The sequence below is a fragment of the Pipistrellus hanaki genome (assembly GCF_964339955.1).
Source record: "Pipistrellus hanaki genome assembly, chromosome: 5".
NCBI classification, from domain to species: Eukaryota; Metazoa; Chordata; class Mammalia; order Chiroptera; family Vespertilionidae; genus Pipistrellus; species Pipistrellus hanaki.
In genome coordinates, this window is record NC_140507.1 from 72,900,188 (window position 1) to 72,924,388 (window position 24,201).

General features: G+C 54.0%; 1 protein-coding gene across 1 annotated transcript; it reads left to right on the forward strand.

The window, feature by feature from the left end:
* Window positions 1–4,087: 4,087 nt before the first annotated feature.
* On the forward strand, window positions 4,088–17,210 carry TNFAIP8L1 (TNF alpha induced protein 8 like 1). Its single transcript, XM_084883663.1, has 2 exons — window positions 4,088–4,232; window positions 14,879–17,210. The coding sequence occupies exon 2, from the start codon at window positions 14,883–14,885 to the stop codon at window positions 15,441–15,443; it is 561 nt and encodes a 186-aa protein (XP_084739789.1). The 5' UTR covers window positions 4,088–4,232; window positions 14,879–14,882; the 3' UTR covers window positions 15,444–17,210.
* Window positions 17,211–24,201: the final 6,991 nt, after the last annotated feature.

Below are 24,201 nucleotides of genomic sequence, written 5' to 3' on the forward strand. Positions count from 1 at the left end.
AATACATTTTTAAAAATTTATTTTAGAGAGGAAGGGAGAGAGAGAAACATCAATGATGAGAGAGAATCATTGATCAGCTTCCTCCCGCACGCCCCTGAGGATCAAGCCACAACCCAGGCATGTGCCCTGACTGGGAATCGAATCATGGCCTCCTGGCTCACAGGTCGACACTCAGCCTCTGAGCCACGCCGGCTGCGCCCACTCTCGCTCTTGCGTGGCCTTGGGAGGGGTCTCGCCCGCAGATAAGATGGGGACAGATGGACTGAGGGCACAGGGGAGTTACCGCTGGGCTTGGAGCAGGGGGTGTGTGTTGTGGCCACTGCCTCCACTGGTCCCCCAAAGCTCCTGGGCAGTGGGGAAGCCGCCAGGCCAGGGGCTCCCGGAGGATCCCGAGAAAATCCTCCTCTCCGCACGGGGTCCCGCTGCACAGAGAAGAGGATCTTTCCCGGGTCACACAGGGCGCAAGGCCTGGCTCTGGGATGCAGGTGACACTGCACGGGTTTAGGGTTTGGGTGACCTGGACTTGGGACCCTTCCCACATGCAGATCCAGACCACGTTAGCACCTGTTCCTGTGAGAGGGCGCCGCCGGGCCAGCTGTGGGCAGCACACGCCCCCTGCTGCGCACGGCCGGAAGCGGCACAGCGTGACCCCAAGACCTGAGCGGAGCCTCTAACCCCAGACAGAGCCTCTGGCCTGCTCTTCGCTGGGCTCGGGAGCCCCTTCCTCCCCCACCCCCAGTTCCCTGGCCTTCTGGGAGCAACCCCAGGGCTGTCCAGGCCACTCAGGAGAGCTGTACATATTACACCCAACTCAGACTGCCCCAGGTTCTAATCCCACCTCTGTCACCACCTGCTTCTTCTGAGCCTCAGTTTCATCATCTGTGAAATGGAACACTTGCAGCCCCCTTGCAGGGTTGCTGTGAGGATTTGATGAGCTAATTTATGTAAAGTGCCAATAGCGGCTGTCACATAATAGGTGCTCAATAAATATTAGTTATACTATTGTAGCTATTATTCCCAGATGTGGCACTGGGCCCTTTCTTAAAAAAATACAAAACAGGCCGAAACCAGTTTGGCTCAGTGGATGGAGCATCGGCCTGCAGATTCTGGTCAAGGGCATGTACCTTAGTTGCAGGCACGTCCCCAGTAGGGGGTGTGCAAGAGGCAGCTGATCGATGACTCTCTCTCATCGATGTTTCTAACTCTTTATCTCTCTCCCTTCCTTTCTGTAAAAAATCAATAAAAATATATTTAGAAAAATACAAAACAGTTTTATTGAGACGTAATTTACATGCCATGCAATTCACTCATCTAAAGTATACAACTCAGTGTTTTGGTATATTACATTATTCATTTCTAAAATTATGGTGAATATATAACATAATGTTTATCACCTTAACCATTTTAAGTGTACAGGTCAGAGGTATTAAATACATTCACATTGTTGGGTAATTGTCACCACCATCTGTCTCCAGAACTTTCTCATCTTCCCAAACTGAAACTCCGTCCCCATCAAACTCCCACTCCCACCCACCTTCCCTTCCCCAGCCCCTGGCTCCCACCACCCACGCTCTGCTGCATGTATGTGACTCCTCTAGGGACCTCCTATGACCTAATTGCCCAGTATTTATCCTTCTGTGCCTGACTTATTCCACTCAGGATCATGTCCTCAAGGTCCATCCAAGGTACAGCAGGAGTCAGAATTTTCCTCCTTCTTCAGGGTCTGGGTAAGCTGGACTTGGGACCTGAATAATATTCCATTGTCACTATCGATGAGCCACACTGTGCTTATCCATCATCTGTTGATGGACACAGGTGTTCCACCTTTTGACTATTGTGAATAACGCTGCTATGAAACTACCTATTTGTCCCTGCTTTCAACTTCATTGGGTAGATGCCTATGCGTGGAATTGCTCAGTCATAAGCTAAGTCTATGATTAATTTTTAAGGAACCGCCAAACTTTTCCACAACAGCTGCACCATTTTACACCCCCCCCCCCACCATCAATGTTCAAAGTTCTAATTTCTTCACATTCTTGTGAGCATTAAAAAAAAAAAATCCTCACCAAAGGATATGCTTATTGACAAGAGAGAGAGAGAGAGAGAGAGAGAGAGAGAGAGAGAGAGAGAGAAACATTGATGTGAGAGAGAAACACCTATCAGTTACCTCCCCTATCCATCCCACCCAGAATCAAATCTGCAACTGGGGCATGTGCCCTGACTGGGAATCGAATCATGACCTCCTGGTTGATAGGTCAACTCTCAACCATTGAGCCACACTAGCTGGGCAGAACCTGCATTTAATTTAATTTTTATTTTTATTGATTTCAGAGAGGAAAGAAGAGGGAGAAGAGAGATAGAAACATCAATGAAAGAGAACCATTGATTGGCTGGCTCCTGTACGTCCCCTACTGGGGATGGAGCTTGCAACCCAGGCATGTGCTCTTGACCAGAATTGAACCCAGGACCCTCCAGTCTGCAGGCTGTCGCTCTATCCACTGAGCCAAACCAGCCAGGGCAGAACCTGCATCTTTTATTCATTCTCTTATTTGTGGACCTGTAGCTTTATTATTCTCATGTCACAAGTGTGGGAAACGGAGGCTTAGAGAGATGAACACTTGTAGGCAGAACACTACTGACAAGGCTGGGACTGAACCCACCGCCGTCACACGCCACGCCTGCTCCTGCCCATGCAGCACGCATAGAAACAACCTGCTGTGTTTGATGAGGTGCTAGAATGGCTCCCTCTGCCTCTGCGACCCCATTAGCTACCCGGATCCAAAGAAGGGGTCTCCATAATTTGGGGCTAAGGGATGTGAAGAGATGGATTTAGGTCTAAACCAAGGGCCAGTCTGACCCCCCAGGAAATGCTTGGCATTGAGAGGGTGGGAGCCAGAGATGCTGCTCAACATTCCACAGAGCACACGATGGCCCCGCGCCCTCCCTGCCCCCCGCCCCCGCAGGAATTACCACCCCAAATGTCCATAGTGCTGAGGATGGGAAACCCTGGCTTAGAGAGAGAGAGAGGGACCCAGCCGGGGGTGAGAAGAGGTAGGACAAGCAGTCCTAGGTTTTAAAACAGCATCCCTGCCACTTGTGCCTGCCTGTTCTCAGGCAGTTCATATCCCCTCTCTGGGCCTCAGTTTCCCCCTCCAAATGGAATAAAGAAGCATTTCATTCATTTGGGCCTCAGGCATCTGTGCCATCGTTTCCTGTCCCCCTCCTCCCTCCCCCACCCCCCGCTGTGCAGGACAGGACCAGGCACTCAACAAACATCTGCTATCTGGCCTGCCCTGGCCTCCCCTGGCTCTAGCTGCAGCTCGGCCCTGGGCTGGGGCTGCAGAGAGGAAACGGGAGCAAGGGAGCTGGGAGCCGCTCCAGGGCCCAGTTCCCAGGGCTCACAGCTGCATCCTCAGGGGGTGGGGGATGCCCAGCTGGCCCTGCGGCCCACCTGCAGGCGGCCAGGAGGCTCATTCCCACGGACACTGAGGCTGCTCTGGGGGTCCCCCGGAGGGACCTCCAGGCCTGTCCACCAGCCGCTGCCCAGACCTCACCCAAGGAGCTCATGAGCCGCCAGGGATGGTAGATCTTCCACCCTGGGACAGAGTCAGCCCGTCCGGGGGACTGGGATCTGCGTTTGTAAGGGGCTCCCAGGTGATTGGATGTAAAGGGTTCCGGGGTTGTACTTGAAGAAACAAGCTTCTACCCCGATTTCTATTTCCCAGGAGGGTAAACTGAGTCCCGTAGGGAGGAAGGGCCCTGCTCCACACTGCAGGGTGGATGTTTTTCTCTGTGACTCGGAGCCTTCCTCTCTCCCCGTGGGTCTCTTTGTTATGGCCTCGACCCCCTTCCTCCCCTTTCTTCCGACGACGGGCCCCGGGCCGCGGCGCCCCCAGCATCCGGCCGGCTCCGCGATTCCGGAGGAATCCCCCGAGCCGCCCGGCCCCGCCCCGGCCCCGCCCCTAGACACGCCCTGCGGCGGTGACCTGCTTCTATTGGCTCTTTTGTACGCCGCCCGCACCTCTATTGGCCAAGTCCGTGACCTTGGCCCCGCCCCCTCCGAGGGGCGGGGCAGGCGGGGGCGGGGCCGCGGGGGCCGGGCGGCCGGAGGGCCAGAGCCTCGCGCCCCACCCGCAGGGTTAACAGGCGCGAGTTCCGCGCGGCGCGGCGGCCCCTCGGAGGCGGAGGGATCGGTCCCGGCTGTCGGATCCACGACGCACCCCGGAGAGCAGGTGAGAGAGCGATGCCGGGCGTTTTTCGGGGGCTGCCTGGCCGCCCTCCGTCTCTCCCGCCACGTCGTGCCCTGCAAACCCGGCTTCCCCGTGCGCCCGCTCCTGCCTGAGTTCCCCCTCCCGCTTCCCTTCCCGCGGTCCCCACACCCTTTTGCTTCCTGGGTTTTAGGGGGAGGCACCGTGGGTGTGCACGGCCCCCGCTGGCCTGGGCGGTGCTCTGGCACCTAAGAGCCTCTGCTGACCCCCATGGGGACTCTGATGGGCTCCACTCCGTTCACTGGGCGCCAGGTGTGGGCCGGGCTCCGGGCTGTAGGGAGAGCCAAGGCCAGGCCCACCCACACTGGCCGCCCAGGAGCTCCCCGGGGCCTGAAGCCTGGGCCTCAGTTTTGCCAGCTGTGAACTGGGACTGTCACCCGCTGGGGTAACTGGCGGGGGAGCTGACCCGGATCTGCGGGCCTCACTCCCTCCTCCATTCTGGGCCCCTGGAGGAGGGGCAGCCCCCGGTGTAACCAGGTCTCCATGATTACCTCCTGAGTCTGTCTGAGCCCAGCTGGAGGAGGTGAGGGCCCTGAGCGGCTGCAGATGGGTGAGAGCAGTTGTGCAAGTGGTTAGGGCAGTGGTCGGCAAACCACGGCTCTTTGGCCCCTTGAGTGTGGCTCTTCCACAAAATACCACCTGCGGGCTTGTGCGTACAGTGCTATTGAGACTTTATGGCCCATGCGCAGAAGTCAGTTTTCGGCTCTCAAAAGAAATTTCAATCGTTGTACTGTTGATATCTGGCTCTGTTGACTAAGGAGTTTGCCGACCCCTGGAGGGGAGCTCGGATCTTGGAACCTGACAAACCTGCGTTCCCACTCTGCCACGCACAGGTGATCCATTCTCCCAGCCTCAGTTTCCTGGCTGTGCCACGGAAGGACCATAACTCCTGGGGCTCAGTGCTGCTCCCAGGATTAAATGCAGGAATGGGGGTCTCCTTCGTGTCCCCAGGCAGTTCCCTTCCCTTCTCTGGGCCTCACTTTCCCCCTCCAAAATGGAGTAAAGAGGCGTTTCTCCTGGCCCTCACGCCCGCCCACTTCCCCTCTAACTGACCAGGCACACCGCCTCCACGTGCACACCCAGCCTCGGCCTGCCTCGGGGCCTGTGTGCTTGCCAGGTGCACAAAGTCAATTTTAAAACATAACAAGTTGCCTCGATGGGCTGGGCCGAGGGCTGGGCAGCTGGAGGGTGGAGGAGGGCAGGGACGCGTGCCTATGGAAACCGTAACAAAGAGCCAGGCCCGCACAAACACCTGGCTGTGCTGCTCCCGCTGGGCAGCCTCGGAGCCTGGGACACAGCGAGAGGTGAGGGCCCGGCCCCCGGGGGTCTTGAATCCCGTTCTGATGGGGAGCAGGCAGGGGGTCCCCAAGAGAAGAAATTAGTCAGGCAGGTGCAGATTTGGGGCCTCGGGGTGCCCCCTCCTGCTGCCTCCTGCTGTGTAGCCTTGGGTGTGTCTGAGGCCCTGAGCCTGTCCTCCTCGGCCTGGGCCGGTAAAGGCCTTTTGGGTGCTTGGTGGTCTAATGAGGTGGACTTAGGAGGCCTCAGCGCCTCTGTCTGTCAAATGGGCCGCAAGACAGTGCCTGGGAAAGACCAGCGGGTGGCATGGAGGCAGCTGCACTTAGAGGCAGGTGCTGAGTGATAGCGCCTGCTTGTCTGGGCTCAGCCCCAGGTATTGTACACGGAGAGGTGGGGGCCCAGAGCTGGCAGGACCAGTGCTGCCCCTCAGTGTACCCCCCTTCTTCGGGTGCCCACGCCCCTCCATGAGACCGCCCCTGGAATCCCGCCCTCCCGAGCTGTCGAGGAGGGACCACAGCCAGAGTCCTTGAGAGCGTCTAAGGCCTGTGCCTCCAGGCCTCAGTTTCCCCTTGTGTCCGGTGCGATGGTGGGGGTCGGGAGCACCCACCCGGGGAAGCCCCCCTCCTGCTGTGCTGCTCTAAAACCTTGGGATAACTCTGTCTCTGGTCTGTTTTCCTGGCTGAACAGTGGGGCCCACGAATGAGATCTCTGTGACCCTCGGAGAGGTCGTGTATTCATTCAGCAAACAGATTCTGAGCACCTACTGTGAGCCAAGCTTCAGGGTTGGAAGACATGTATTTCAGCCAGAAAAACCATTACACTCAGTGGTAGTAACTGCATGAAGATAATGGGGGTCAGGCGGATGGGGATGTTAGTTTAAATGGGGGTTCTGAGAGGGCCTCCTGAGAGGCGGCATTTGATCGAAGTCCTGAACGACAAGGAAGAAACAGCTATGCGGAGACCTGGGGGCGGGGGGTATTCCAGGCCCCGTGCACAGACCCAGCAATGGCCTTAGGGCAGGACCCTGCCTGGTGTGTGGAGTAGCCGGGAGGAAGCCTGTTGGGCAGAGTGAGCTAGAAGAGGAGGAGGAGGGGAAAGAGGAGGAGGGGGAGGAGGAAGAAGAGAAAGGAGGAGGAGGTGAGGGCAGGGAGGTGATAGAGGAAGGAGGTGGATAGCCTGGAGGGAAGTGAGCAGAGGGCTGGTGCCCCACTTAGGTGTTCACTGGCGCCCTCTGGTGGCTGCTTCAGGGAGGACAGCATGGGATGCCCCGGGACGGGGGTGAGGCCTTGGGTAGGTGAGAAAGGTGCTAATCCAGAACTCATTTAGGGGCTGCATCCACGTTCCTGCCGCGTGGCCCTGAAGCCTCCACTTGCTGCTCAACATCTTTTGCTCGGCCTAGCCCAGCCGGTCCTGTGCTTCCTTGCGTGGGTTTGGCAGCGGTCTCCCAACATTCCTGTTCGGCCCCCAAAACCTTCCTGATAGAAATCTGACCACAGGCGAAAGTGTCCTGGCTTTCACAGACCCTGCTTGTCCTTGGGGTGGCCCCCACGGGCTAGGGAGCCCAGTTTGACAGCCACTGGTGTCTCCCCAGCCTCAGACAGGCAGATTCCCCTGGGGCCGTGTTTGAAACGAGTGCTGACGGAGCAGTGAGCGTGGGCAGCGGTTAGCAGAGGGCTCCGGGGAGCGGGTACCTGCTGCGTGGGAACAAGGTCCGTGGCCACAGTGGGCAGAGGCGCCCCCTGCGGCCCTCCTTGGCCACTGCAGCCCGGACAGAGAGGAGAGGAGTGGCTGGTCTGGGCCTGCCGAGCGGGCGCATCAATTATTGACGCCCTTTGTGCGGGGCATGAAGAATTCATGTGGTGGGCAGGCCGCCCGTGGCCGGTGCATGCTGGAGCGTACCCCGGCTCACGGAGCCCCTCGCTGTATTTCCAGGAATTTTGCCATTTATTAAAAATGACCGACTGTGAGCTTATGGTTAATTGTATTAGAAATAAGGTGTGGAACACTATTTAGCCATAAAAGGAGGGAAGCACTCACTGACACGCACTACAGGGTGGATGGCCCCTGAGCACCAGGTGCTCGTTGAGGGAAGCCACGGCGGGTGACTGTTTCCGTGGAATGTCCACGGCGGGCAGATCGAGGCCGGAAGCGGCTCTGTGGCCGCCGGGGGAGGGGAGGAGGGGGGTGGGGAGTGGCTCCCAGGAAGAACGGGAGTTGGAGAGTCCAAAATGGGAACATTTGGACAAAGGTTGGAGTCCAAAACCTGAAATGGGGCTGGCAGAGAGCAGACGTCCGAAGTGTGGCCGGCTCCAGTGTTTTGGGGGAGAAGGTGGGGGGCAGAGCGGGGTCAGCAGGAGGGAAAGCTGCCCCTGGGGCCTGGGGCTGTCCGGAGCCCTGAGGCCTGGGCGGGGGGTGTGGACGGCCGGTGGCCTTGCTGTTCTCTCACAGCGGACAGGTCCTGCCCCAGGACCGCTGCACGGCCGCTCCCTCCGCCCGGCCAGCCTCCCGGACCCTGCCCTCTCTGTCCCGCTCCGGGCGCCACCTCAGAGAGGCCTTCCCAGCAGCCCAGCCCAGGCCACCTGCTGTCCCTGCCTCTCCCCTCCCTGCCCCACCGCCCTGGAATTACCCGGTTTATTTCCATGTTCACTGATTTCTGGCACCTCCTTCCAGTGTGGGCGACATCTCTTAGGGGCCATTTTGGAAATTTGGAAAACTTCTATTTTTTTATTATTTTATTTTTGCTTCTGATAATAGCGGGATGTTCTAGCGTTTGGGGGCAGGGACCGGGACACTAGGTGTCCAGCTATGCTCAGGGCAGTCCTTGGCCTCCACTTCCTAATGTCCTGCCCAAAACAAGCTGATGAGCGGGGCTGTTTTGTTTTGTTTTTCTTCACCGTTTTAATATTCGGTGAATATTCCTGGGTCAATGGAGGGGAGATGGAACTCTTTTGATAGGTATTTATAACTATACACTAGAGGCCCAGTGCATGGACCTAAGCCGGCAGGGGGACATCCCCCGAGGGGTCCCAGATTGCAAGAGGGTGCAGGCCAGGCCGAGGGACCCCACTGGTGCACGATCGGGGCCAGGGAGGGACCACAGGAGGGCTCCAGGACATGTCCAGCCTGTCTCACCCAGTCCCAATTGGCTGGACCTCAACAGCAAACTAACCTACCGGAGTGTCTGCCCCCTGGTGGTCAGTGAGCATCATAGCGACCGGTTGAATGAACGGACACTTAACATATTAGGCTTTTATTATATAGACTAGAGGCCTGGTGCATGACATTCATGGACTAGGGGGCAGGGTCCCTCAGCCTGGCCTGCGCCCTCTTGCAGTCCAGGACCCCTCAGGGGATGTCCAGCTGCTGGCTTAGACCACCACTGCTCTCGCCAGCCGTGAGGCCAGCTCAGGGCTTCTGGCTGAATGGCACTTCCCCTGTGGGAGTGCACTGACTACCAGGGGGCAGCTCCTGTGTTGAGCGTCTGCCCCCTGGTGGTCAGTGCATGTCATAGCAACTGGTTGTTCCACCATTCGGTCTATTTGCATATTAGCCTTTTATTATATAGGATGTTCACCATAATGGCAAACCTCTGATAGATTTGCTCCATCCCTGAGTGCAGTGAGCTCAAGCTTTTAAGGAGGGAAATTCTTTTTAATCAAACATGTCTCACCCTGGCCAGGCAACTCAGTTGTTTAGAAAGTCATCCCAAGCCATAACTAGTTTGGCTCAGTGGATAGAATGTCAGCCTGTGGACTCAAGGGTCCCAGGTTCGATTTTAGTCAAGGGCATGTACCTTGATTGCAGATACATCCCCTAGCAGGGGTCCTCAAACTTTTTAAAGTGGGGGCCAGATCACGGTTCCTCAGAGAGCTGGAGGGCCGGACTATATGAACTACTAATCCCTACTATAACACCTCGGCTGCTCTCACTGCCCAAAAAACCTGGTGGGCCGGATCAGACTCCTCTGCGGGCCGCATGTGGCCCGCGGGCCGTAGTTTGAAGACCCCTGCCTGGAGGGTGTGCAGGAGGCAGCTGATTGATGTTTCTCTCTCTCTCTCTCTCTCTCTCTCTCTCTATATATATATATATATATATATATATATATATATGAAAAAAAGAAAGTCATCCCAATACGCCAAGGTTTCGGGTTTGATCCCCAGTCAGGGCACATACAAGAATCAATCAATAATGCATAAATAAGTAGGATAACAAATCTCCTCTCCATTTTTCTCTCTAAAATCAATAAAAAAACAAAAAAACAGACCTGTCCTGAGCACCACTGAGTGCCTGTCAATGTGAAAGTGACTGACAAATCTTATGGCATCATCTCACTTTCTGTTTGCATTGCAGTTTGGGCCAAGTCCTATTTTTTAATTAATTTAGCATTATAAAAAATGAGCTATAAAGTATACATACAGGTAATGGGTATATACACTTAATAGTAAGTGCTCCGCTTGATGAGATGTAAACTCACAATTTTTATTTATTTATTTATTTATTTATTTATTTATTTTTTATATATATTTTATTGATTTTTTACAGAGCGGAAAGGAGAGAGCGAGCTAGAAACGTTGATGAGAGAGAAACATCGACCAGCTGCCTCTTGTACACCCCCTACTAGGGATGTGCCCACAACCAACGTACATGCCCCTGACTGGGATCGAACCCGGGACCTTTCAGTCTGCAGACCAAAGGTCTACCACTGAGCCAAACCGGTTTCGGCTAAACTCACAATTTTTAAAGTATTCAAATTCCAGAACATTCCTCCACCCCTGAAAGAAGCCCTCCCTCCATCAGCAGCCAGTCCTCACCCCCTCCAGCCCCTGTGGATGAGCCTGTCCTGGACACCCCACGTGGACGAACCACACGCTGTGGCCTTTGGGTCTGGCTCCTCCCACTGAGTGCCCTGTGCCCAAGCTCCATCTACACTGTGGTGAGTCAGCACTTCGCTCCTTTCGTGGCTCAGTGACCCTCCGCCGTGTGGGCCACATTCTGTCACTCATCTGTTGATGGCCTTGGGGCTTTCACTTTTGGGTGCATGAATTGTGCTGCTCTGAACATGTGTGTGCGAGTTTCTGTGTGGACGTGTGTCTTCGCTTTGGGGGAGTGGATGTTTGTGAGCGGAATTGCTGGGTCACGCAGTGACTCTGGGTGAGGAGCTGCCAGTGCTGTTTTCCCCAGCGGCCGCACCATTCTCCGTTTTTCATGCCATCTGTACGTGTGCGGGTTCCAGTTTCTCCACAGCCTCACCAGCACTTGATACTGTCTTTTGTTGTTAATCCTCACCCAAGGATATTTTTTCCATTGATTTTTTAAAATATATATATATTTTTAGCCAAAACCGGTTTCGCTCAGTGGATAGAGCGTTGGCCTGCGGACTGAAAGGTCTCAGGTTCGATTCCGGTCAAGGACATGTACCTTCGTTGCGGGCACATCCCCAGTTGGGGGTGTGCAAGAGGTAGCTGATAGGTGTTTCTCTGTCATCGTTGTTTCTAACTCTCTATCCCTCTCCCTTCCTCTCTGTAAAAAATCAATAAAATATATTAAATTATATATACATATATATATATATAATTGATTTCAGAGAAGAAGGTAGAGGGAAAGAGAGATAGGAACATCAATGATGAGAGAGAATCATTGATCAGCTGCCTCCTGTACGTCCCCCCCCTGGGGACAGAGCACACAACCAGGACATGTGCCCTGGCCGGGAATTGAACCAGACCTCCTAGTTCATAGGTCAACGTTCAACCACCGAGCCACGCTTTTCCATTGATTTTTAGAGAGAGTAGAAGGCAGGTAGGGAGGTAGGAGGAAGTGAGGAGGGAGGGAGGGAGGAAGGAAGGAAGGAAGGAAGGAAGGAAGGAAGGAAGGAGAGAGAGAGGGGTTGGGGAGAGGTAGAGGTGTGTGAGAGATGTGAGAGAGATACACCGATCGGTTGCCTCCTGCACGTGCCCTAAATGGGGGCTGAGTATCGAACCTGCAACCCAGGTACATCCCCTTGACTGGAAATTGAACCTGTGACCCTTTGGAGCTTGGGCCAATGATCTAACCACTGAGAAACACCGGCCAGGGTGATATATATATATATATATATATATATATAAAATATATTTTATTGATTTTTTTACAGAAAGGAAGAGAGAGGGATAGTGAGTTAGAAACGTCGATAAGAGTCATCGATCAGCTGCCTCTTACACCACCCCCACTGGGGATGCGCCCGCAACCAAGGCACATGCCCCTGACTGGAATCGAACCCGGGACCCTTCAGTCTGCAGGCCGACGCTTTACCCACTGAGCCAAACTGGTCTCGGCCGATATTGTCTTTTTTATGAGCCATCCTAGTGGGTGTGAAGTGATAGATCATTAGTGGCCAAGGATGTGGACCTTTTCAGCTGCTTATTGGCCATTTGTATATCTTCTTTGGGGAAACGTTCGATATTCTTTATTTAAATATAATGCACACACCATAAATTCATCTTTTAAAGTGTACACTTCGCTGGTTTTTGGTGCCGCCAACTAACTCAATGGTGTTCTGTATGCGTGTGGCCCCAGATTGAACATGACATGAGGCACCCCAGACCCCATGCCCCAATCCCCTCAGATGGTGGCCTGTTTCACCCTCTGTTGATTTTACTTTTAACCTGGCGGGTAGAGGTAGATGATAGTGCCTGCCAAGTCCATTTCAGGGGAGACTGGAGCGCCCAAATGGTTTTGTAATAAGGAACTGGCGTGGGGTCTGAGGTAGGGATCCGCAGGGGAGCAGGGGCCAGATCTTTTTTTTTTTTTTTTGTCATAGGTGTATTCCCAATGCCTGGTACACAGTTGGTGCTCCATAAATGCTCATTGAGCAACTGAATGAATGTTCCGGCCCAGCCTCTAAAACAGCGGTTCTCAACCTTCCTCATGCCGCGGCCCTTTAATCCATTTCCTCCTGTTGTGGTGACCCCCAGCCATAAAATTATTCTCGTTGCTACTTCTTAACTGTAATTTTGCTACTGTAATGAATCGTAATGTAAATATCGTGTTTTCCGATGGTCTTAGTCTCTATGAAGTAGCCACGAAAATAATTTTATGGTTGGGGTCACCACACCAGGAGGAGCTGTCGCGGCCTTAGGAAGGCTGAGAGCCACTGCTCTGAAACGTCAGTGGGCTTTTGGCTGTAATGAGAGTGGGCTGTGGCATCTGCTGGGCAGGGCAGGGACACGAGCCACCTGGCCCTGAACTTCGGCAGTTCCCGGAAAGACCCTCACTCAGAGGCTGGCCCTCTCCAGGCCTGTTCGCCCTCGGACCTGTGTGAGAACCGCAGGCAGGAAGGAAGGCCAGCGTTTATTTTGATCCACGACCTGTTTGCAGTGTTTCTGGCAGAACAATGGGTGGGAGGAGGGGCGGGCATGCAGCTGGCTGGCCCAGGTGCAGATCGGGGACTGGCTGGAGGGGCTGGAAGAGCGGAGGCCGGGAGGGAGGCCGCAGCTGCCTCCACTCCCACCCCTTTTCCTTCTGGCTTGGGGCGGGGGTGCTGTGGTGGCCCAGGCCCTTTCTCTCCTCCAGAACCTGCACGCCTCACCCAGACCTACAGGTGGGAAGGCCAAGGCCAGAGAGGGGCAGAGCCGGCCTGGGCTCACACAGCAACCCAAACAGGCGGAAGGAGCGGGGCTCCAGGGCCCTGGACGCAGAGAACGTTCCTCTCTGAACCTCAGTTTGCCCATCTGTAAACTGGGGAGATGAGAGCCAGGCCTCGGGAGTACTCTCATCCCAGTGTTCGCAGACACGGCCGCCTGCTCTTAGTGCCGGGCCCCGGGCTGCCACTGGGGACGCGGGGTGAGCAGCCTCTGCACGTGCCATGGGCCAGCGAGGTGGGCATGGCCACCGAGGTCCTGGGCCACGTGGAGGATGCCCAGGGCGTCGAGGGGGCACCTGGCCCAGCCTGGGGCCTCTGGGGAGGCTTCCAGGAGTGGGTGACAGTGATGCTGAGACCTGAAGGGTGAGCAGTTTATAGGACGAGTAAAGGGAATGGGATAGAATGTTCTAGAGACACCGGTGGGAGGGCATAGGCACTTGTGCCCAGTGGCCAGCCTGGCGCTGCTGCTGTCACAGAGGCTTCACACCCAGGTGGCTAATGGCTTTGGGTCCCGCTCCTGCCAGGGGGCGGGCACAGTCTGGCGGGCATCGGGGTTGGCCATGAACTAGCACTCCAGGGCAGCTAGTTCTTCCCCGTTTTACAAAAGGGGAGACTGAGGCATAGGCGGTTCCTCCTTTTTTAAAAAAAAATATATATATATATTTTATTGATTTTACACACAGAGGAATTGAAAGGGATAGAGAGTTAGAAATGTCGATGAGAGAGAAACATTGACCAGCTGCCTCTTGCACCCCCGCCACTGGGGATGTGCCTGCAACTAAGGTATGTGCCCTTGACCGGAATCGAACCCAGGACCTTTCGGTCCGCAGGCTGACGCTCTATCCACTGAGCCAAACCAGTTTCAGCGGCAGTCCCTTCTCTTGACCCAGCGGTCAGAGGGCTGGTTTTGTCACGGGGACAGCCTCCAGGACTCGGGGAGCCTTGCGGTGTCAGCTGGGAAAGGTGGAGGCTGTGGGTGTCGCGCTGGGGAGCACTGTGCTCCTGAGTGGCCTCGGGACGGGCTCAGCCTCTGTGCTTCCTCTGCCAGAATGGGCAGCCTGCCCCATACCGGCGGAATGGCGAAACGGGCACATGTGCCGGCGCAGGGCCGCCACACGGTGCCGAGTCAGGGGTCCCCTCCGTGGCCCGGCCTGTGTAGCCCCGAGGTCCGGGAGGGAGGGCCGCTCCGGGAATCCCTGTGGGCGCCCTGACCTCCGGGAGGGCGGCGAGGGCTGGCCTTCTCTGGGCCTGAGCTCCCACAAAGACAGCTTTGTAGGAGCCCCTGGGTGTGAGTGGGAGCCACAGGGCATTCCTGGTTGGCCGGCCTGGGGCCAGGGTGGGGGCGGATTCTGATGGGGCCTGGGGCTGCGGGTGAGGCCTGGGGGTGGGTCTCGGGTTCCTTACTCCGTCAGCAGATGTTTCTGGATCTCCGAGGACAGCATAAGGTAAGGCTTCTGGCCCTTTGCCCCCACTGTGGCCTGGGGCGGGGCAGACCCGTGGGGGAGCAGAGCAGGATGGGGGTGCCTGGGGCATGCCTTCCCTCAGGATAGCTTTCTGGAGGAGGTGGAGTCCAGGCGGAGTGAGGGGTGAGCCTGCCAGGGGAGAGGCCAGGGCATGTGGGGCGGACAGGAGGCCACCAGGGAAGGGGCAGGCCGGGCCATGGGACTGATGCTGGTCCGTCTGTCTGTCCCCGCAGGCTCATGGACACCTTCAGCACCAAGAGCCTGGCCCTGCAGGCCCAGAAGAAGCTCCTGAGCAAGGTGGCGTCCAAGGCAACGGTGAGCGCCTTCCTGGACGACACGAGCAGCGAGGTGCTGGACGAGCTGTACCGCGCCACCCGGGAGTTCACCCGCAGCCGCAAGGAGGCCCAGAAGCTGCTCAAGAACCTGGTGAAGGTGGCCGTGAAGCTGGGCCTGCTGCTCCGCGGCGGCCAGCTGGCCGGGGAGGAGCTGGCGCTGTTGCGGCGCTTCCGCCAGGGGGCGCGCCGGCTGGCCATGACGGCCGTCAGCTTCCACCAGGTGGACTTCACCTTCGACCGGCGCGTGCTGGCCGCCACCCTGCTGGAGTGCCGGGACCTGCTGCACCAGGCCGTGGGCCCGCACCTCACCGCCAAGTCCCACGGCCGCATCAACCACGTCTTCGACCACCTGGCCGACTGCGACTTCCTGGCCGTGCTCTACGGCCCGGCCGAGCCCTACTGCTCCCACCGGCGCCGCATCTGCGAGGGGCTCGCCAGGATGCTGGACGAGGACAGCATATGACCGCCTCCCGCCCTCCTGCGGGCCCGGGGGTGTGTGGGATTATCGTATTTAATGACCTCTTTATCCCCGGTCTGATTCTAGCCAAACTCCCCAGACAGGTGACCTGCCCCTGTCAGAGGCTGCTGAACCGTTTAAAGCAGCAGCTTCATGGACCCCTGTCACCTCTCCCACCTCCTCTCTCTGGAGAGGACTCGGCGTGGGAACAGCGCAGCCTGCGAGGCCCCCGTCCTGCGCCGTGATGCCCGATGGCACCCCTCAGCTCACTGACGCCATCTGACAGCTGGTGCTGCCCGCCGCAGTGTAACCCGGCTTTTTAATCCCTTCAGAGGAGTCACACTGGACTGGAAGGAAGTAACGGGGTGAGCAGGATCCCTCTTTGTGGAAGTTCTAACCCCAGGACTTCCGAGTGTGACCCAAGTGTGGGAAACAGGGCCGCTGCTGACATCATCGGTTGAGATGAGATCACGGTGGGCCCCTAACCCGGAGTGACCGGGACACTTCTAAAGGGGAGACATCTGAACCAGAGGAGAATGCCATGTGAAGGCGGGATGTGCTACAGAGCAAGGAACACCCAGGATGGCCAGCACCCCCAGCGCCGGGAGGGAGGCTGGGACGGCCCTGAGAAGGAGCCGCCTGCGGAAGCTGGGCCTCAGACTTCTGGCCTCCGTGACTCAGAGGGAACGGTCACCGCCCAGCCGCCCAGCCCAGGCAGCGGGCACAGGGAGCCATGAGGGGCTGCCGTGCGCTGGGGTGTGGGTGAGGACACCTCGATTTGGGTGGGACCCTCGCCCTGACTCCCACGTGAGGGGACGGAGTGCGTTCTCCCTGCCGGGCACCAGGAAAAAGCCATCTGAGAGGCATGCACATTTTCCAACGATCGTTTCATGTTTGAAAAACGCACACACTAACAACTGTTTTTCAGACCTCTGAAAGCAAAGCTCACAGATCTTGGCCTTGGGGACACCTTGGGGAGTTGATTCTCACACGTCAGCAGATATGTGGGGTGTGGGAGCGCATTTGCAAATTTTGTCAGAAGGTGGCATCGATTGCAAAACAGGACTACAGGTCTTGCCATGCCAGGAAGGTGGTTCTGGGTGCCCAAGGGAGAGGGGGAATGACCTGTGACAGATCACAGGACTCGGTCTAGTTCCTTCCGGGGCAAAGGTTGCAAACAGGAAGCCTGCAGGCTGTCGTGAGGAGACAGGTTTGTTTGCCCCCTCCCGTGTTTGAGCCACCTGGGACCAGTTGACAACATTTGAAACTGGGGGATTGCATGTGCCAATCTAGATGTGGAGTCTCTCTCAAAAACTGCCTGCTGGTGAAGCTGCACAGAGGTTGCCCCTCTCTGCTTAGCCACAGTCTCCACCGCTCCCTTTTGCCTCTCCCTGGCCTGAGGTGCTGGCTGATAAAATCATGCCCCCAGATTCAGGTCAGCCTTTCTGTGGTTTGGTTTCTGCTTCCTTGAAGAAGCCAAAGCCGTTCCTACCTCCTACGTCACCACTCAAGGCCAACTCCCCACTTACCGCTCCAGTCAAGAGACAGATCTTCATGTTCAAGAGCAAACGTGCCTTTTGAGTGTCCTGAGAAGCCCCAGATGAAATTCTTTGCCCTCAGCTCTGCTGAATTTATCAATATGCATAATGCTTGTACTTGTTCCTTGATGGGCTCTTCTGTTAAGTTTGGGATTTAATTTTGAAAAACCAAAGAGCACTCCAGAACAATTTAAATAAAAGCACATGTCATTATGTGAAACTGACTTGAATTGCTTGGTGCTGAGTTTTCTCCTTGCGGTTTTTGCCTTTTAAAGAACAATTTTTCTTGAGCCCTCCCTGGCTGGTGTGGCTCATCTGGGGCATCATCCTATGCACTGAAGGGTTGTGGGTTCAATTCTGGGTTAGGCACATGCCTAGGTTGTGGGTTTGGTCTCTGGTTGGGGAGCATACGGGAGGCAACTGATCTATGTTTCTCTCACATTCACATCCCTCCCTCCCTCCCTCCTTTCTTCCCAGTCAATAGGCATGTCCTCCGTGAGGATTGGAAGGGAAAAAATCTTTAAAAAATGTTTTTTCGATTCCAGTTGACATACAGTATTATATTAGTTTCAGGTGTACTGCATAGTGGTTAGACACTTATGAACCTTATAGAGTGGTCACTCCGATAAGCCTAGTACTCACCTGGCACCATACACAGTTATTACAATATTATGACTATATTCCCGAGGCTGTATTTTATGCCCCAGTGACTACTATAACTGGCAATTTGTATTTCTTAATCCTTTCACCTTTTTTTTTTTTTTTAAATATATTTTATTGATATTTTACAGAAAGGAAGGGAGAGAAATAGAGAGCTAGAAACGTCAATGAGAGAGAAACATCGACCAGCTGCCTCTTGCACACCCACTACTGGGGATGTGCCCATAACCAATGTACATGCCCTTGGCCGGAATCGAACCCGGGACCTTTCAGTCCGCAGACCAACGCTCTACCACTGAGCCAAACCGGTTTCGGCGCTTTCACCTTTTTTACCTGGCCTCCCACCTCCTCCCATCTGGCAGCCTTCAGTTTGTTCTCCGTATCTATGAGTTTGTTCATTTTGTTTTTTATCTTTATTTATTTATTTATAGGAAGGGAGAGGGAAAGAGAAGCATGGATGAGACAAATACCGATTGGTTGCCTCCCACAGCCTGGATACATGCCCTGACGGGGAATCGAACAGGCAACTCCAGGACAACCTTTCGGTGCTAGAGACGATGCTCACTCAAGCCCAGCCCCCAGGGCCATTTTGTCTTTTCCATTGCACGTATACGTGAAATCATATGGTAACTGTCTTTCTCCGTCTGACTTAGCATAATTCCCTTTAGGTCCATCCATGTTGTTGCAAATGGTAAGGTTTCATTCTTTTTTCCATTGTATATATCTAGCACACCTTTATCCATTTGTCTATTGATCAGCTCTTAGGCTGCTTCCATATCTTGGCAACTGTAAATAATGCTTCAGTGAACATAGAGAAGTACATATCTTTTTATTATTATTATTAATTTCAGAGAGGAACAGAGGAGAGATAGAAACATCAGTGACAAAAGAGAATCAGTCATTGGTTGGCTGCCTCCTGCACGCACCACACTGGGAATCGAGCCAGCAACCCAGGTATGTGTCCTGACTGGGAATTGAACTATGACCTCCTGGTTCATAGGTCAATGCTCAGCCAGTGCGCCATGCTGGCCGGGCAGCATATATCTTTTTGAATTAGTGTTTTTGTTTTCTTTGGATAAATACCCAGAAGTGCAATGGCTAGATGGTATGACTGCTCTATTTTTAATCTTTGAGGAACCTCCATATTGCTTTCCATAGTGGTTTCACCAAATTTCAATTCCATCAACAGGGCATGAGGGTTTCCTTTTCTCCACATCCTCACCAACACTTGTCGTTTGTTGATTTATTTTTAAAAATATATATTTTATTGATTTTTTACAGAGAGAAAGGGAGAGAGAAAGCTAGAAACATCAATGAGAGAGAAACATCAATCAGCTGTCTCCTGCACATCCCCCACTGGGGATGTGCCCGCAACCAAGGCACATGCCCTTAACTGGAATCGAACCTGGGATCTTTTAGTCCGCAGGCCGGCGTTCTGTCCACTGAGCCAAACTGGTTTCAGCTCGTTTGTTAATTTATTGATGATAGCCATTCTGACAGGTGTGAGATGGGTCTTATTGTAGTTTTTTAAAAAACATATGTCTTCTATTGATTTCAGGGAGGAAGGGAGAGGGAGAAACATCAATAAGAGAGAATTATCGATCGGCTGCCTCCTGCACGTCGTTACCTATTGGAGATGGAACCTAAAACCTGGGCATGCACCCTGACCAGGAATCGACTTTCTGGTTCATAGGTCAACGCTCAACCATTGAGCCACATCAGCTGGGCTCAGCTGACAGTTTTGTGGGAGCTCCTCTGTAGGTAACTTCCTGCTTTCAAGATTCTTGTCTTCAGCATTTGGCATTTTAATTATTATGTGTCTTGGTGTGGGCGTCTTTGAGACTCAGCACTTCCTGGCATTGTATGTCTGCTTCCTTTGTCCGGGTAGGGAAGTTTCCCCTTATTACTTCTCAAAATAGCTTTTCTTTTCTTTTCTTTTCCTTTAAAATCCTCACCAGAGGATATTTTCCCCATTGATTTGTGGAGAGGAGGAGAAGGAAGGGGAGAGACAGAAACATCGATGTGAGACACATTGATTGGTTGCTCCCTCACATGCCCTGACAAGGGCCAGAGATCAAGCCTGCAACCCAGGTATGTGTCCTTGACAGGAACAGAACCTGGGACCCTCAGTCAGCGGACCAACACTCTCTCACTGAGCCAAACTGGCCTGGGCTCAAATAGGTTTTCAACCTCCTGCTCCCCTCTGAGACCCTGAGGATGCAATGTCGGTATGCCTGAGGCTGCCTCAGAGATCCCTTAAACTACCTTCATTTTTAAAAATTATTTTTAAAAATATATTTTTATTGATTTCAGAGATGAAGGGAGAGGGAGATAGATAGAAACATCAATGATAAGAGAGGATCACTGATTAGTTGCCTCCTATATGCCCCCTACCAGGGATCAAGCCCGCAACCCGGGCATGTGCCCTTGACCAGAATTGAACCCGGATCCTTCAGTCTGCAGGACAATGCTCTATCCATTGAGCAAAACCAGCTAGGGCAAACTACCTTCATTTTAAAAGATTTTTCTCTTTTTGCTGTTCTAATTGGGTATTTTCCACCACCTTTGTCTTCCATTTGCTGACTTGATCCTTTGCTTCATCTAATCTGCTGTTGATTTCCCCTAGTGCAGTGATTTTCAAACTTTGCCTATATATATATATATATATATATATATATATATATATATATATGGTGTAATTTGATTCACTCACACCAGACGGCTATTGTTTGTGTTGTCTGTTGTTGTTTTCTTTTTACAATCGATGGGAAAAGAGGTCAGTGCCCCTGACTAAATAGTTAGGTATTACATGTTTTAAAAAATTATTGTGGCCCTGACCCGTTTGGCTCAGTGGATAGAAGGTTGGCCTGTGGACTGAGAGGTCCCAGGATCGATTCTGGCCAAGGGCATGTACCTTGGTTGTGGGCATATCTCCAGTAGGTGTGCAGGAGGCAACTGATCAATGTTTCTCTGTCATCAATGTTTCTTTTTTTTTTTTTTTTTTTTAATATATTTTATTGATTTTTTGCAGAGAGGAAGGGAGAGGGATAGAGAGTTAGAAACATCGATGAGAGAGAATCATCAATCAGCTGCCTCCTGCACACCCCCGACCAGGGATGTGCCCGCAACCAAGGTAGATGCCCCTGACCGGAATCGAACCTGGGACCCCTCAGTCTGCAGGCCGACGCTCTATCCACTGAGCCAAACCGGTTTCAGCACTGTCATCAATGTTTCTAACTCTCTATCCCTCTCCCTTCCTCTCTGTAAAAAAAAATCAATATATATCTTTTAAAATTATTGTGGCACACTGGTTGGTTGATAATTGCTGCTCTAGTGTATTCACTTAAACTGTTACATTCTTCATTCTAATTGGTTCATGTTTTCAACCCTCTTTTAATGTTTCCTATCTCTTTGTTAGAATATCTGAGTTTGTTCTTCCCCTAAGCTTACTGAGCATCCTTATAACCAGTTTTGATTGCCTCCATTTCACTTAGTTCTTTTTCTGGAGTCTTGTCCTGCCCTTGCATTTGGGATGTTTCTTTGTTGTCTGGCTGGCTGCCTCCCTGTGTCCGTTGCTATGCATTACGTAGATCTGCCGTGTCTCCTGTTCTTGACAGAGGGGCCTTATGCAGTAGGCGTCCGGGGGCCCAGTGGCGCAATCTCCTTGGTCACCTGAGCGGATGCTCTGGGCTGACCTGAGCGGGCCGAGTGCGCCCTCCTGTTGTAGCTGGGCCTTGCCTGCTGCTGGCCTGGCAGTGGTGGAGGTGCCCTTTAGACTGATGGGCACTGAGGACTGTTTGCAAGTCCAGCAGATGAGCTGTGTGAGGGACGACCCCGTGGAGCAGGAGTCACGTTTGCAGGCATTGGTGCAGTTTGAAGCCAGCCACTGGGTGTGTGGGTTCTGGAGCCTGAGAGGGATGCCCGCACAGGCCCTGTTCGGCTGTGACCCGGGCCAGGCTTTGGGCCATTTGGAGGGATCTGCCGAGTGATCTGTGGTTGGTTGCCGCTGGTGCTGGCCGTGGAGGCACTTGGGAGAGGTTATGCTATGAACGGAGGCCGGCTGCTCGGGCCCCTTTGGAGGGCGTCCCAGTGCGAGCCGAGGACAGCACCACCTGTCAGGTCTGTGGCTGCTGAGTGGAAGCTGCATTCCAAGCCCAGCCTGGCTGCCATCTATGCCAGGCTTGCAGCTACCTGACGGGAGTTAAAACTCAAATTGAGACGGATCATGACGTGTGCTGGGATCGGAGCCACTAGGCAATTGCTGTGCGGTGCGCTGGGCTGGCCACTGCTTGTTTGGGATTTAGGGGACTTGGCCAAGTCTACAGCACAAGCCTCAGGGCGGCCATCACTCGTGTGAGGTTGTGGACTCCGCAGCGTGAAGTGGGGCAGGCTGCCTGTGTGGGAAAGCCGCTAGCAGCACTCAGGCGGGGTGAGTGAGTGAGTGGGGAAAGGTCTGAGTATTATGGATGGGGTGGTGGTAGCCAGGTTAACAGAGAACACAGATTTGGTGCCTGCCTGGGCCTGTCAGTGGGTTGGGGAGGCTCAACAAAGAAGCAATGGTGTCTGTGACACTTCTGTCTCCAGTCGCCCCACTCCCTGCTCCTGGAGTCCTTGCCGGGAATTAACTCAGTTCTCTCTGTAGTCCCTGGTGCTTTCTGAGCTGCTGCCCCGGTGCTGGGGCTGAGTGAGTTGAGCAATGAGTCTGTTCTCAAGCCCTGTAAGAGCAGTGCCTCAGTTTCTAGCAGTCTCTCCCAGAGGCAATCCCTGCTGGTTTCACAACCAGATGCAAAAACGCTGGTGCCCGCTAGAGGGGGCACCCAATTATATCACCAGAGGATATTTTCCCAATGACTTTTAGAAAGTGGAAGAGAGGGAGGGGAGAAACATCAATGTGATAGAGACACATTGATTGGTTGCCTCCTACACAGGCCCCCACTGAGACCAGGGATAGAACCTGCAATCCAAGTACGTGCCTTTGACTTCGGTGCATGGGCCAGTGCTCTAACCACTGAGCACACTGGCTGAGGCCCTCCCAATTCTTTTTACAAATATATTTTATTGACTTTTTTACAGAGAGGAAAGGAGTGGGATAGAGTTAGAAACATCGATCAGCTGTCTCTTGCACACCTCCTACTGGGGGTGTGCCCGCAACCAAGGTACATGCCCTTGACCAGAATTGAACCTGGGACCTTTCAGTCCGCAGACCGACGCTCTATCCACTGAGCCAAACCAGTTTCGGCAGCCCTCCCAATCCTTAATTGCTACACACAGGTATGGAACCTGCTCATTCCTCAGCTCCGCCCTCCCCTCCAGTCTCAGCATGGCTTCTTCATAGTCCTAGTTTTGTTCAACTGGCCTGCAGGTGGTCCTCAGGAATGGCTGTTCTGTAATTTAGTTGTAACTTCGATGTGGTCATGGGAGGTGAGTAGTGTTTTCCTATTCTGCCATATTGATCAGAAGTCTGACCAGTTTTTGCCTCATTTATTTTTTAAAATCCTCATTCAAGGACATTTTCATTGATTTTTAGAGCGAAGGGAGGAAACATGGATAGGCTGCCTCTTGCACGTCCCCACTGGGGATCGACTCTGGGAGCTTTTGGTACACTGGACAAAGCTCCTACCAACTGAGCCACACCAGCCAGGGCGTTTTGCCTTTTAAATTGAGGCTGGAGGTGAAGGTGGCGGATCTGTGGCCCCTGCCGAGGCGTGGTCTCGGCTGCTCTTGCGCTGATGACGGTGTGGCCGAGTGTGGCTCTGCACGCGCAAGCTAGGGTTTCGTTGAGCCCCTCCTGATGGGAGGTCCTGGTGCCTGTGTGGCTTTGTTCCTGAAAGTACCCAACAGCTACATCAAGATGCACACGTGTCACATGGGGCAGGGGAGGCTTCTGTGCCCTGAGATGCCCTCCCGTGTCCTGGCGCCCGGCACCCACTGCCCCGCACCCTTGGACACCCAGGGATTTGGTAGCGGCGACTCTGGGCTGACTGGAAATCCCCTTCCTCCGCCGACACCTCAGGGCTGTGCCAGCTGCCCGGTGTGGCAGGAGGCCCGGACGATCGTCTCGGGCTGTGGTGACCGGGCTGGCTGTGCTCACCAGGCTGAAGCTGGGCCGTCACTGGGCGCGGACCCTCCGTGATGTGCAGCCTTCAGATCTCCTCTCCGAGCAGAGAGGCCGGGGCTGGCTGATTCCTTCCCTGAACATCGTCAGGGCCCAGTCCCTCTTCGATGGTTGTTTGTTTTGAGAACAGTTATTCTTCACGCTCATGACCCCAATCTGACTGCAGGCCACCGGGGGTATGGACAGGTGAGGCTTGTTTTTTGTTTTTTTTTATAAATATATTTTTATTGATTTTTTACAGAGAGGAAGGGTGAGGGATAGAAAGTTAGAAACATCGGTGAGAGAGAAACATCAGTTGCCTCCTGCACAACCCCCACCGGGGATATGCCCACAACCAAGGTACATGCCCTTGACCAGAATCGGACTTGGGACCCTTCAGTACACAAGCTGACACTCTAGCCACTGAGCCAAACCCATCAGGGCTGTTTTTTGTTTTTAAATATATTTTATT